This window comes from Trachypithecus francoisi, unplaced genomic scaffold (genome assembly GCF_009764315.1).
Source record: "Trachypithecus francoisi isolate TF-2019V2 unplaced genomic scaffold, Tfra_2.0 Lachesis_group2, whole genome shotgun sequence".
Taxonomy (NCBI): Eukaryota; Metazoa; Chordata; class Mammalia; order Primates; family Cercopithecidae; genus Trachypithecus; species Trachypithecus francoisi.
This window is the reverse complement of record NW_022681465.1, coordinates 85,659,421-85,672,408: the sequence shown is the minus strand read 5'-3', so window position 1 is coordinate 85,672,408 and position 12,988 is coordinate 85,659,421. Positions and strand designations below refer to the sequence as shown.

Below are 12,988 nucleotides of genomic sequence, written 5' to 3'. Positions count from 1 at the left end.
TAAAGATGGAGTGGAATCCCAGCACTTTGGGAGGCCGAGACGGGCGGATCACGAGGTCAGGAGTTTGAGACCACCCTGGCTAACACGGTGAAACCCCGTCTCTACTAAAAAAATACAAAAAGCTAGCCGGGCGAGGTGGCTGGCGCCTGTAGTCCAGCTACTCGGGAGGCTGAGGCAGGAGAATGGCGTAAACCCGGAGGCGGAGCTTGCAGTGAGCTGAGATCCAGCCACTGCACTCCAGCCCGGGCGACAGAGCAAGACTTCGTCTCAAAAAAAAAAAAAAAAAAAAAAAAAAAAAAAAAAAGATGGAGTGGAAAACAAAAAGAATGAACAGTCTCAATTTCTAGTCCAGAGGTTTCAAAAATAAGGATGAATTTGCAAACAGCCCTGACTTCTTAGAGCTTTTTTCTGTATTCCTGGCACCACCCTTTCAGGGCTATTTTTAGCTACAGGAGAATGGGGAGCAGACAGGGAAGGTCTCAGTGTGGCCCAGCCTTACCTTGTGTGCCCTGCTGGGACTCCAGCTATCTTTAATTAATGTCTGAAGGACATGAGGCCAACTCTACTAGTGGTAAAAGGAAGCACAATAGTGAAATTCTACCCAGCAAGACTGATAGGCCCACTACTGGTATACCATTCCTGAAGTCCTGGGGCTATTTTTTATTGAAAAAAGGCTCCATCTGGGACACTTAAGAGAGCAATGAAGTAGATTCTATATATTTAAGAGTACAGAAAACAGGACTTCCTATTTACTTATCTAGTCCTGCCTCCCTGCTTCACACAGCCCAAACTGACAAATCAATTTAACACTATTATACATCTTTTCTCTAGAATAAAGACATTTCACTTAAAAGAACTTCCTTTAGCCATCTTTATTTAGTCCAAATTCCTAAACAAGGATGAAACCAGTATTTCTCATCATCTTTTACAGTCTTTTCTTTTTGCAATAACCCCAAGAGGTAAACCTAAAGCTTTTAAACCTCAACTTGCTGCCCCTAGATTTAGCTTTATTAAATATTAGAGATCAATTACATCTTCGGACACAAAACTGAATATGCCAAGAAAGTAATAATAAAATATATTCCTCAGTACTACCCCAAACTCACCAACATCAACACCATAAAGGTATACTGCAGACAGGCATGATAAAGAGGGAGAACATAACATGCTATCACTTAAGAAAAAAAAATCAAGACCACAGGGGTTACATTTCGGTAACAAACATGTGCACAGTGCCTAGTTGGGGATCGATGAGCTGCCTATGAACAAAGAACTTAAAGGACTCCCGTTAGGTCGAAGCAAAACACAAATAAAATTTCAGTAGATTCTGAATTCCCATCTAATGTACCACAGACTACAGCAAACTACCATCTTTCTTTGCTCAACTCCATTAACCTAAATAGTTCTGTTTATCTAAGACTCCATTCATTGATGAAAAAAAATCAAAATTCCAGAATTCTCTTTTGGCTGAAGGAACTGTATCGCTTTCTTCACTTTTGCAGAAAGTGTGTACATTAAAACCATTACTAAAGAATGGGTTCAGTATTTAGTACAGTCAGGAAAATGTCAGCCCACTACATTTAAGAGCATTTGAGTTTTCCACCCTCATTTTGTAGCTGGGTTCTCACCAGGATGGCCTCAGACATCCGTCCCGAAACCAGTGTGTTTTCTGAATGGGACACACTGCAAGAGATGCTCACACTACTGAAATGTCACTCAGGCTGAGTGCCTGGGAAGTTCAGCAAAGAAGAGTCTAGCAAGACTTGCTTCCCCTTCCCAGTTTTTATTAATTAAGCCTATATGGGAAGGAAGAGGTGCCATGAGATGACCAGGCAAAAATAAAGCTATCAGGAAAGTACATTCAAAGATAATTTGCCGGAGAAGCTTACGATGGGGTTGATAGTTAAACTGCAGCCAGCAGTTTAACACAGCACTGCCCGATAGAACTTTCAGCACTGATGGAAAAGTTCTATCATCTCTGTTGATCGATATTGAGTTCCTTAGTCACATTAGCCATATTTCAAGTGTGTAACAGTTGGAGTGGGAGAGGTGATGGAATTGAGGTGCTCTTTACAATCACAAGTCCTGAATACGCTCAAAAAGCTTTTATCCTGGCTTATGATATTTGTCTCATCTATACTCCTAAAAATGGCCTACACTAGCATCCTTGATAAACACTGGCTATAAGCAAATGCTTTAAGCCTTATGTACTGTACACTGTCACTTTAAATGGTAGTACTTTCTAAAGATGTGTAATCTAGGGACACAGGCTCACTGTACATTACACACCAAGATTACAGCAGAAACAAACTATACTGAATATCAACTGCTGTTCTTTCCAAAGTTCCTAAAGATTATGTTTAGTGTTCTTGGATCTGTTTAAGCCACATAAAATGATACTGGTTTTAATGAAGGAAGTTTTTCAAATCCCAAGTGACAGGAGACAAATCCAGTTCTATAATTAAAAAAAGATAAACTAGGCTGGGCATGGTGGTTCATGTTTGTAATCCCAGCACTTTGGGAGGCTGAGCTGGGAGGATTGCTTGAGCCCAAGAGTTAGAGACAAGCCGTCTCTACAAAATAAATAAATAAGTAAATAAACTACATATTTTTTGTTTTTTTGTTTTGGACACAGGGTCTTGCTCTGTCACCCAAGCCGGAGGACAATGGTTCAATTATGGCTCACTGCAACCTCAAATAAACTCCTATCCTCAAGCAATCCTCCAGTATCAGCCTCCCTAGTAGCTAGGACTATAGATATGAGCCACCATGCCACGCTAACTTCCTTATTTTTTGTAGACATGGGAGTCTCCCTGTGTTGCCCAGGCTGGTCTCAAACTCCTGGCCTTAAAGCAATCCTCCTGCCTCGACCTCCCAAAATGCTGGGATTACAGGCGTGACCCTGGCCATAACCAGATGGTTTAATAGACTAAGTAGACCATTGCTATAAACTCAAAATAGATATTAGAACACACACCATACCTTTTCTAATACACAATTTCAAAAGCAGGCCACTTGACAAAGGCTGAGTGCATGGTGTGATTGACAGTGAATGAACTGATGCCAACCTAAAGTAGACACACACCAGCGGCCCAGCACATATGTCCAAGTGTCTGTACTTGGTTCCATCCTTTCAACTATTTACCAGTAATTTGCACAAACTCACAGAAATGTGTAAAAGGGCAGCCAGCATAGGTCCAGAATGATGTAACACAATGGAATTTAAATGCTAAGTCCCTCTATTAAGGTTCACAAAGGAAGTTCCACCAACACCAGTCAAAAAAGTCAAAGATTCATAACAATTTATATTTTTAAAAAAAGGCATAGGGAATGTAAATACAGGTTTAATATAGGTCAACAGCAATGTGATTGCACAAAAAGCAAATTCAATATTAGACTGCATTTACAAATTGCAAATTGCCAAGAAAGTTACTGCTCTCTACTAAAATTAGTACTGATGTCCAGGGTACTACCTTTCAGCAGCAGCAACAAGACTGAAAGCGTTTGATCATTCTCCCAGCAAGCCCCTTTCCCCCATAAGAGTCAAGACCAGTCACACATTTGGAAGGGGAAGGAGAGAAGCAGAGAGGAAGGAAGCGAGACTGCTGTCTCCAAATGTCTGAAGGCGGTCCCAGGGAACAGAAAGACAATCAAGGGAGGCAAACTTCAGTTCAATGCAAGAAAAGACATGCCAGAGATTAGGGTTGCTCATAAATGGACTGGCGCACAAGAAAGGCAGTGAGCACTTCATCAGTAAAGGCCAGACCTGCTCAGGAAACAGGGACAGTAAGTTTCCCTGTTGCCTAGCCGCCCTTACACTGGACTTTCACAGGCAAGACTGCCTCACTAACTCCCACACCTCCCCATTCTCTCAATCAAGGCATTATATCAGAATGCACATTAGTGAGAAATGTTAAGACAAAGACTACTGCTATATATATATATTTTTTTTAATTTGCAAATTCCGGTGCTTTAGCAAAGGTCAGAGACACTAACAACTATTAATAACTCATGAACTCTGACAGTTGGACAGCTAACTCACAGGGATACCAGTAACACCACTCTCAGATCCAATCCTCAGATTATATTCACTCTACGTCGTTTCCCTATACAATTTTCCTAAGCAACGTTCTCAATTCCAGTACATTAATAGATTCCAAACTCAAAATGAGTACGCTTTTCCTGAAATTAAGGTTTTTACTTCACTTCACAAAGTAAATTAGGGTTTTTACTTCACTTCGCGAAGGTTGCAGGCAAGAATTCTTTGCAGGAAGTTCTTAAGCTCAGAGAATTGATCTTAATTCCTCTACCAAAGCAGAGATTGAGAGGTGTGGAAGGGTGAAAGCAGATTTCTCTTTATTTACAGACATCCGTTCTTCTCCATTATTTCCTCCCTTTTTGAAACCGACCACTAAGTGACAGTGCAGTGTTCAAACAGATGCCTAACATGGTTTGGGTTCCCTTCTAATTCTACCCTCGTCTGAAGATTACAGATCTGAGCAGCTCATTACTCAACTATTCAAACTCTAAAATGATAGCACTCTTATCAAAGGTACTCTTTGAACCTTCGAGAAAGAGTACTCACTCCCTACCGGGAGATACTCGAGGAGGAAGCTGCCTGTCGAGCAATCCACCTTACACTCGGGAAAAGAGCCAGGCGTCCACGTCTCTGCTTGCTTCCCCACCGGTAGAATATGAGTCTGAAACCCACAGTAGTACTGCTGTCGAAGTCACCCCTTTCAGCCTGCACAATACACTCCATATCACCTGATCTAAGGGCCAGGCTTTACCTTTCTGAACGTGGATGATGTCCGGGAAGTTGGCCAGATGCCCCTGATACAGCGCTAATAGGTCCATGACGGGATCCAGGTCCTGCCTGGGCTGCTCCGCAAAGAGCTCGCCAATGGCGTCATAGGCATCTCCGGTGAAGGCGATGGCCTGGTTCAGGCCCACCGAGAAGGCCTGCTGGTCCAGCTCAAAGGCCTGGCTGAGGCCGCGGAAGGACTGGCCCACTTTCTGATACTCCTTTTTGAAGCCTGTCACCTGCTTGCGCGCGAACTCATTGGCTGTGTGGTTGAGCTGCAGCGCGCTGTCGTCCATCTTCTTGGTGAAGCACTTGAAGCCGTCGATCTTGCTCTCCACCTCCTGCAGGTCAAGGGCAGCGGCAGGGGGTGTGCTGAGGGTCAGGAAGAAGTTGGCACCCACCATCTCGTCCTTCTCGGCCTTCCTCTTGCCCTGCTTCCAGGCTTTCTCGTCAGTGCTGCTGGGGCACGTCAGGAAGTGCTGGAAGACGTCGCACTGCGCCAGCACCGGGTGGCTGGCCATGTGGTTCATCCACCAGATCAGGCCCTTCCTTCGCTTAGAGATGAAGTCCTCCTCGAAGCGGCCGGTGGCCTGCTTCTCGGGCAGGTGGGGCACGGAGATGACCGGGAACTTCTCCGCCAGGCGAGCGTAGAGCCAGTCGAAGTGCTTGTAGCGCCGATGCACCGGCACCTGCGTGTGCGTGGGCACCAGCTTGTAGGAGATGTAGCTCTTCATGCCCTTGAACTTGGTCTGTTTGGTGGGGTCGTCGATGGTGCACTGGAACGGGTAGGGGTTCTCCTGCCACTCGGGGCCATAGGGCCCCAGCACCACGCACAGCTTGTCCCCGTCCTTCACGAAGCCTGACGCCTCCCCCAGCACGAAGGCCTCCCCGCCGGACTTGACGAAGGTGGAGAAGCGGTTGAGGTTGCGGCTCACTGTGGCCGAGCTCTTAGCCCCCGACGGGTGGTGCTGCGGAGGCGCCGAGCCGCTGCGGGAGCCCAGGGACAGGTCGGAACGCGTGGACAGGCGGTAGCGGCCGGCTGCGCCCACACCCGCCGAGGACGAGCCGTCGAGGTCTGGGTATGCTCCGCTGCCCAGAGCGCCCGGCTCGTCAGCCACCGTGGAGCTGTCGTCCCACTCGTCGTCCCAGTCATCATCGCTGCCCTGGCTGGCCTGGTAGCCGCCGTAGAGCTGCTGAGGCGACGGCTGCAGGGCGCCCCCACCGTACGGGAAGCCCGCGCCGGGCGGCTGGAAGGTGCTCGGAGGCGGCGCCTGCTGTGGCTGCAGCAGCGGCTGGAAGCCGTCGGGCGGCGGCTTGAAGGAGGCGGGCGGCGCGGCGGGCAGGGGCTCGAAGCCCCCGGGGGGCACATTGGCGTAGCGTGCCGGGGCACTCGGGCCGCCGTCTCCCGCCAGGCTGGGCTCGGGGGCGCGGATCACCTGCACGTAGGAAGCTGGGAAGAGGCCGCGGTCGCCGCGGCTGTTGACCCCCTCGAGCCAGCCCTCGATGTCCTGCTCGCTGCACAGGCTCAGCACCTCGTGCTCCCGCAGCGAGATCTCGCCCGGGTTCTCCGACCTGAAGTCGTACAGCGCCCGGGCGCGCAACGCCATGGTCCCGGCGCCCCGACTAGCGGTCCCGACTCCCGGCGTCCCAAGCCGAGGCCCACCTAAGGAGCCCGCGGTGCAGCTCGACCCTGGCGCGCGGACTGGAGCCCCCAAAGCGGCGAACCCACGCTGCCCGGACCCGCCGGTCGCGCCCTCCGCTCGCGGCGCCTCCACTTCGCAGTGCCGACTGCCTCGCTGCGCCGCCGCAGCCGCCACCGGTCGGGGGCGGGGCCCGCGGCCTCCCACGTCTCCAGCTGCGCTAATCCACGGCCGAGAGCCCATTGCCAGGCGAGAGCAAGCGATGGCCGAGCCGCCGAGCCCACCGCCCGCCTCGGCTTTGCGGCGGCCACTGCCCCCTCGTGGCTGGCGCTGCGAAGCCGGGCGCCGTAGTGAGCGCGGCTGAAGGAGGTTTCTATTCCGAGTGAATTATCTGAGATTTTTTTAGGCTTTTAAGTTAAACATTCTCTAGAAAGTAAGTTAGTATTTGCATGCATGATAAACGTTCCCACTCTGAGCGCTCAGTGAATGCTCCTAGAATGGCTTAACCCACGCATGTAATATTTTGCAATGCGAATAAGTGATTACACTAAGAAAACAGGATGCCTCTGCGGAGGGGCTGTTCGCCTATGGACCAGGCTCCCTTCCCTTCTGCTCAAGGAGAGGAGATTGACAAGAACAAAGTAAGGGCCAGGGAAGGTGCTGTGGTTGACAAAATTAGAAGCAAAGAGAGTTTCCAGTACAATAAATGCGCACACAGTTATTACATGCATGTGTCGCCTCTCCTCCCAAAGATATATGTAGTGCAGTGAATAAGAGCTCAAACTTCGGAGCCAGGCTTCTGAATTTCAATCTGTGTTCTGACACTAACTAGCTGTATGACCTGGAGCAAGTCACTTATATGGTTCCTACCGTCAGGGGTTGTTGTGGGGATTCCATCATAAAGTAATCCCTGTTTTACAGATGAGGAAAGTGAAACAATATCTGGCAGGGTAAGCAGATTTGAAGGGTTTGCTGCTGCTTTTGCTGCTGTTATTGTTATTTGGGGAAGCAAAATCCCTGGCCTCTTTCACAAAGGGAATAGGGATACTAAACTCACAATTGCAGGGTACATGCACGAGGAAGCGTCCCAATGCTCACATTGCCACTCCTAGTATGAGGTCAGTGACCATCCATCCATCTGTTGTCTCCATGTCTCACTGTATTTATATTATTTTTAAGATAAATAGAACAAAAATGACTTCCTGAAATAATCAGTTCCAATCTATCGTTGCCTTGTTTCCTATCTTCTTTTCCTTCGGTGTATAATTTGCCCAAAGCTTTTTCTTCTCATAATCCCCTCTTATTAAGTCTAGGCTAATTATTCCTTTGAAGACACTTCTAATTGGGGTTCCGCATTCATGTGTCATTAATTTCAGCCTGTCCTCTGACCCTTTTCAAGGAAATCTGGGAAACGGGCCAGAAGAGTGTACAATTATTCTAAGGGCTGTGGTATTGTAAGCATCTTGCACAAAACCACCAACTCACTATACCAGAATCACTCCCACAGTGTTTATCCTAATGCAAAACCTTAATTCAATTCAGTAAGCATATTCTAAATTACATTTTTAGCTGAAAATTCTGGGTTTTGACTGTTCTCACAGTAAGCAACAGGGGTCATTGAATTTCAATGCCAACATTTCATGTGGTCAGAAACATGAAGTCCACATTAACTAAACCTCTAGAATACAACTCATTTTACTTCTGAAAAGCTAGAATATGTAAGATAGTTTCACCCCTTCTATTGGTTTAGTAGTTACTTTTTAGATTAAAGTACAGTAACTTTGGGCTTATTTCAGGTGTGAAAATTCCAGGAGTTTAAGGTGATGGTTTTTTACAGACTGGTTGAGCTACTCTGTAGAAACAGTGGTTGAGGAATTATTGGGTGTCCGAGGTTATTTGTAGCACTGAGGCATGGGCATCTGCAGGTGCTTAGTTTGTAGGAGTCCAGTGGGAGGCCTCTGTGCTTGCCACGCATTGGGCTTCCAGAAGGATGAGGACAGGCTGTCATGATGTTTGGGCCTATGGCCACTAGTGGCAGGAAAATCCCTACCTCTAGAGGGTCTTAGATATGTAGAAAATTGTGCTGAAGTATGAACAACCTATAACCGTTCACTCAGGGAAATAGATACAGTAACATATTTTGTAAAGATTTCTCTAGAAAATGGAGCATGTTATTCACAGTTTAGTTTCCAAAATCATTATAACCCCCCATAATGCTTCTGTAAAGTTTTTAGGGGACACTGAATGACCCCAAACAATTGCATTTTCTTACTTCCTCCCTTGGCCTGAGAGGCCTTAGATGGCCTGGCCCTTGGCTATCTTTCCAATGCCTTTTCCACTGAAAGAAGCCACAGTGGTTGCTTTGCTATTTCTGGGACAAGCCAAGCACGTTTCTCACTGAAGATTTTGCCTTTGCTGTTCTCTCTCCCTGGAGCCCTCTTCCCCGGGAGATCCACCATACCACATCATCGCTTCACTTGGTCAGAACCATGGGGCTTTCCATCCCTCCTTTCTTCTCCTGCCTTGGAGATCCCGGAAGACAGAGGGAGCCTAGGTCCCTGAGTCACCGACCCCAATCACACTTTGTGAGAGAAAAATCCTTTATCCGACTAAGCCACTGAAATTGCAGGGTTTGCTGAGGCAGCTGGTATTAATTATCCTAATCTCCCTTCCTCCCTCCCATACCCTGTCCATCCCACAGTCTCACTGTTCTTTGTAGTACCTATGACCTAAGATAAACACGGCAATACATTAACTGCCTCCCCTATTACAATGCAAACCTTTTCAGGGCAATGAGTTTTTCGGAGCACTGAGGATATAGCAATGAACAAAACAGACGTGGTAGGCAACCAGTTAATATTTGTTACATGAATGACAGAATGTCCACTTACGTCCTCCTTAGATGAAGTCAGCTCTCTCCAGTAGCTCTTACTGTGTCTGAGTCAGCTTGCCTGGTCCCCTCTGCCACCCAGCTGTAATTAAATGTTTCTAAGGCAGCTACATAACACTTCTCTTTAAATCAACAACGTTAAAGGTAACGCAACCACCCAGAACACCACTACAAATTTTCAGATTGCTGGAAATTTCACCATTGCAGAGTGGGTCATGATTATTAACACTAGATGTATATTTTACTTGAAAACACTCTTGTAATGCATCAAGCATTACACAAGTATGTACACATGATTTTAGATGCATGTACACCTTTCCTGTGTTATTTCCTGCTGTATTTTCACACCAACTCATCCATGCATGGAGCAGATATTACCATCCCCACTATCACAGATCAGGACAGCCAACTGCAGAGAGGGTCGTCTGCTGAGGTCAGGTGGCTGGGGAGGGAACCAGCAGCTACTCAGCTGTCCTGAGAACTTCTGTTCACTGGGTCACAGGTCTGCACTCTGCTGGCGCCTCAAAACTACTACTATTATTAAACAGCATCCAGGCCCAGCACAGTTTTGGCTTACCTATATATGTTTTACATATAACATCTAAATTTATATATTATATAAACATATATACATATTCATATATAATATATAAAAATATATATAATATATAAAATATATTATATTATATAATTATATGTAATATAAATTTATATTATATAAGTTTATATATTATACAGAAAAATTTATATATAAATTTATATATAAATAAAATTATGTATACATTTTATACATGTGTATATATGTATATATACACACATATATATGTAATATTGTTTTGTACAGTTATATATTTTATACATTATAAATAAAATAAAATGAAGAGCATCAGCCACTTACTAGAAGGTTTGTAGCTGCAGTTTAATAGAAAGCCTGGCTCACGCCTGCAATCCCAGCACTTTGGGAGGCCAAGGCGGGTGAATCACTTGAGGTCACAAGTTCAAGAACAGCCTGGCCAACATGGCAAAATCCTACCTCCACTAAAAATACAAAAATATTAGCCATGCATGGTGGTGCACACCTGTAGTCCCAAGGCATGACGATTGCTTGAACCCAGGAGGTGGAGGTTACAGTGAGCCAAGATCATGCCAACGCATTCCAGCCTGGGCAACAGAACAAGACTCTGTCTCAAAAAATAAACAAATAAATAAATTTTAAAAAATTAAAAATTAAAAAATTAAAAATAAAAAAAGTAGCAAGGCATAGGGGTCAACACCTGTAATCCCAGCTACTCGTGAGGTTGAGGCATGAGGACTGCTTGAACCCGGGAGTCAGAGGTTGCAGTGAGCTGAGATCATGCTACTGCACTCCAGCCTCAAAAAACAAAAAAGGAAGAAAGAAAGCCTGAATTAAAAAACAGTGCTGTGTCTGAAAGGAAGGCTATTTACTGTATCTGTTTACTTGGTTTCATCTGGTGTTTAAACTCCATGAAGGCAAGAGGTTTGGTTTGCTTTGTTCACTACTGCATACTAAATTAAATGATTGTCAAATGAATGAAGGAAACATTTCCAAACCTTAATTTCTTAGCAAATGTGGGAATACAAATAATCTACTTCATTGGGTCATATCAGGACTTAATGAAGTAATAAGTTTGTATGGTATTTTACAGTGCTCAAGAAGAAAAGTAATTTTAATATAATTAAAAATATAGTCCAGGCCGGGCGCGGTGGCTCAAGCCTGTAATCCCAGCACTTTGGGAGGCCGAGACGGGCGGATCACGAGGTCAGGAGATCGAGACCATTCTGGCTAACATGGTGAAACCCCGTCTCTACTAAAAAATACAAAAAACTAGCCGGGCGAGGTGGCGGGCGCCTGTAGTCCCAGCTACTCGGGAGGCTGAGGCAGGAGAATGGCGTAAACCCGGGAGGGGGAGCTTGCAGTGAGCTGAGATCCGGCCACTGCACTCCAGCCTGGGTGACAGAGCGAGACTCCGTCTCAAAAAAAAAAAAAAATATATATATATATATATAGTCCAGTTATTAAAATCAGATTCCCAACTTACGCAATTAATTCTTGCAGTGAATACTTAGCATGGATAAATTTTCATATTTGGATTTTATGATGTTAGCTGCTTCTACACTGGTATTTACAGCTGAGAATGTACAAGTACCTAGAAAATTATTCACCTCTATTGAAGAAATCTTCCATTGTTTATAATTACTGGACCTCCTTCATACATAGCTCATTTCTGCTTGAAAATCAAATCAAGGACCTGATTCAATATTTATTACCTGACACTTCCCTTACTAAATTTTCCTCTTTTCTCCCATGTGTATTTCACTAAATTAACTCAGCTTTTGATTGATGAGTGTGTTCTTGTAGATATGTTTCCCCATTTGCTCTGTAACTGTCCCATTTTGTTTTGTTTTCTTTTTTTGAGACAGGGTCTCACTTTGTAGCCCAAGCCGGGAGCTACAGTGCAGTGGCATGAACACGGCTCACTGCAGCCTCTACCTCCCAGGCTTAAGCAGTCCTCCCACCTCAGCCTCCCCAGTAGCTGGGACTATAGGCACACGCCACCATGCCCAGCTAATTTTTGTATTTTTTGTAGAGACAGGGTTTCAACCTGTTGCCCAGGCTGGTCTCTAACTCCTGGTGTCAAGCAATCCACCTGCCTTGGCCTCCCAAAGTGTTAGGATTACAGGCATGAGCCACTGCATCTGGCTAACATTTTTATAGTTTACAAATCAACATTCCTCTACGTTTTGTACCAGAAACCACAAATTGTCAAACCAAGACCAGAATCTAGCCTAATGTTTAATGTGACTAATATTTAAAATGTAGGAGATTTCTCATTCTAAAATATTGATTCTGACATCTTTGCAGGAAAAATTACAATTAACTGATTAAAATAATGATCAAAAATTTTTTTAAAAACCATCAAAAAAGAATCCAGGCCAGGACCGGGTGCCGTGGCTTATGCCTGTAAAACAGTACTTTGGGAGGCTGATGCAGGCGGATCACGAGGTCAGGAGATTGAGACCATCCTGGCCAACACGGTGAAACCCCGTCTATACTAAAAATACAAAAATTAGCCGGGCATGGCGGCGGTCTCCTGTAGTCCAAGATACTCGGGAGGCTGAGGCAGGAGAATGACGTGAACCCAGGAGGCGGAGCTTGCAGTGAGTCGAGATTGCGCCACTGCACTCCAGCCTGGGAGACAGAGCAAGACTCCGTCTCAAAAAAAAAATAAAAGGAATCCAGGCCAGACACAGTGGCTCATGCCTGTAATCCCAGCACTTTGGGAGGCTGAGGTGCAGATCACTTGAGGTCAGGAGTTCAAGACCAGCCTGGCCAACACAGTGAAACCCCGTCTCCACTAAAAATACAAAAATTAGCCAAGTGTGGTGGCGCACACCTGTAACCCCAGATACACCTGGGAGGTCAAGGCTGCAGTGAGCCATGTTTTTGCCACTGCACTTTCCTGGACAGCAGAGCAATACCCTGACTCAAAACAAAACAAAACAAAGCAAACAGAAGCCATTAATTCAAATGTCCTCATTGGATATAAGGACCAAACTCTGATTTTTTATCTTGCCCAAATTCTTACCTAAGGGGTCTGGGAAATCATGCCCTACAAATCATAAATTCTCATC

The 12,988-nt window shown here is 45.6% G+C and overlaps 1 protein-coding gene across 1 annotated transcript in view; it reads right to left on the bottom strand.

The window, feature by feature from the left end:
• Nucleotides 1–6,668, bottom strand: part of SNX18 (sorting nexin 18) — a 28,242-nt gene extending 21,574 nt beyond the window's left edge. Inside the window, exon 1 of the mRNA XM_033179560.1 lies at nucleotides 4,791–6,668. Coding sequence (XP_033035451.1) covers nucleotides 4,791–6,411 — 1,621 coding nt within the window. The 5' untranslated portion in view covers nucleotides 6,412–6,668. The remainder of the gene's footprint in view (nucleotides 1–4,790) is intronic.
• Nucleotides 6,669–12,988: the final 6,320 nt, after the last annotated feature.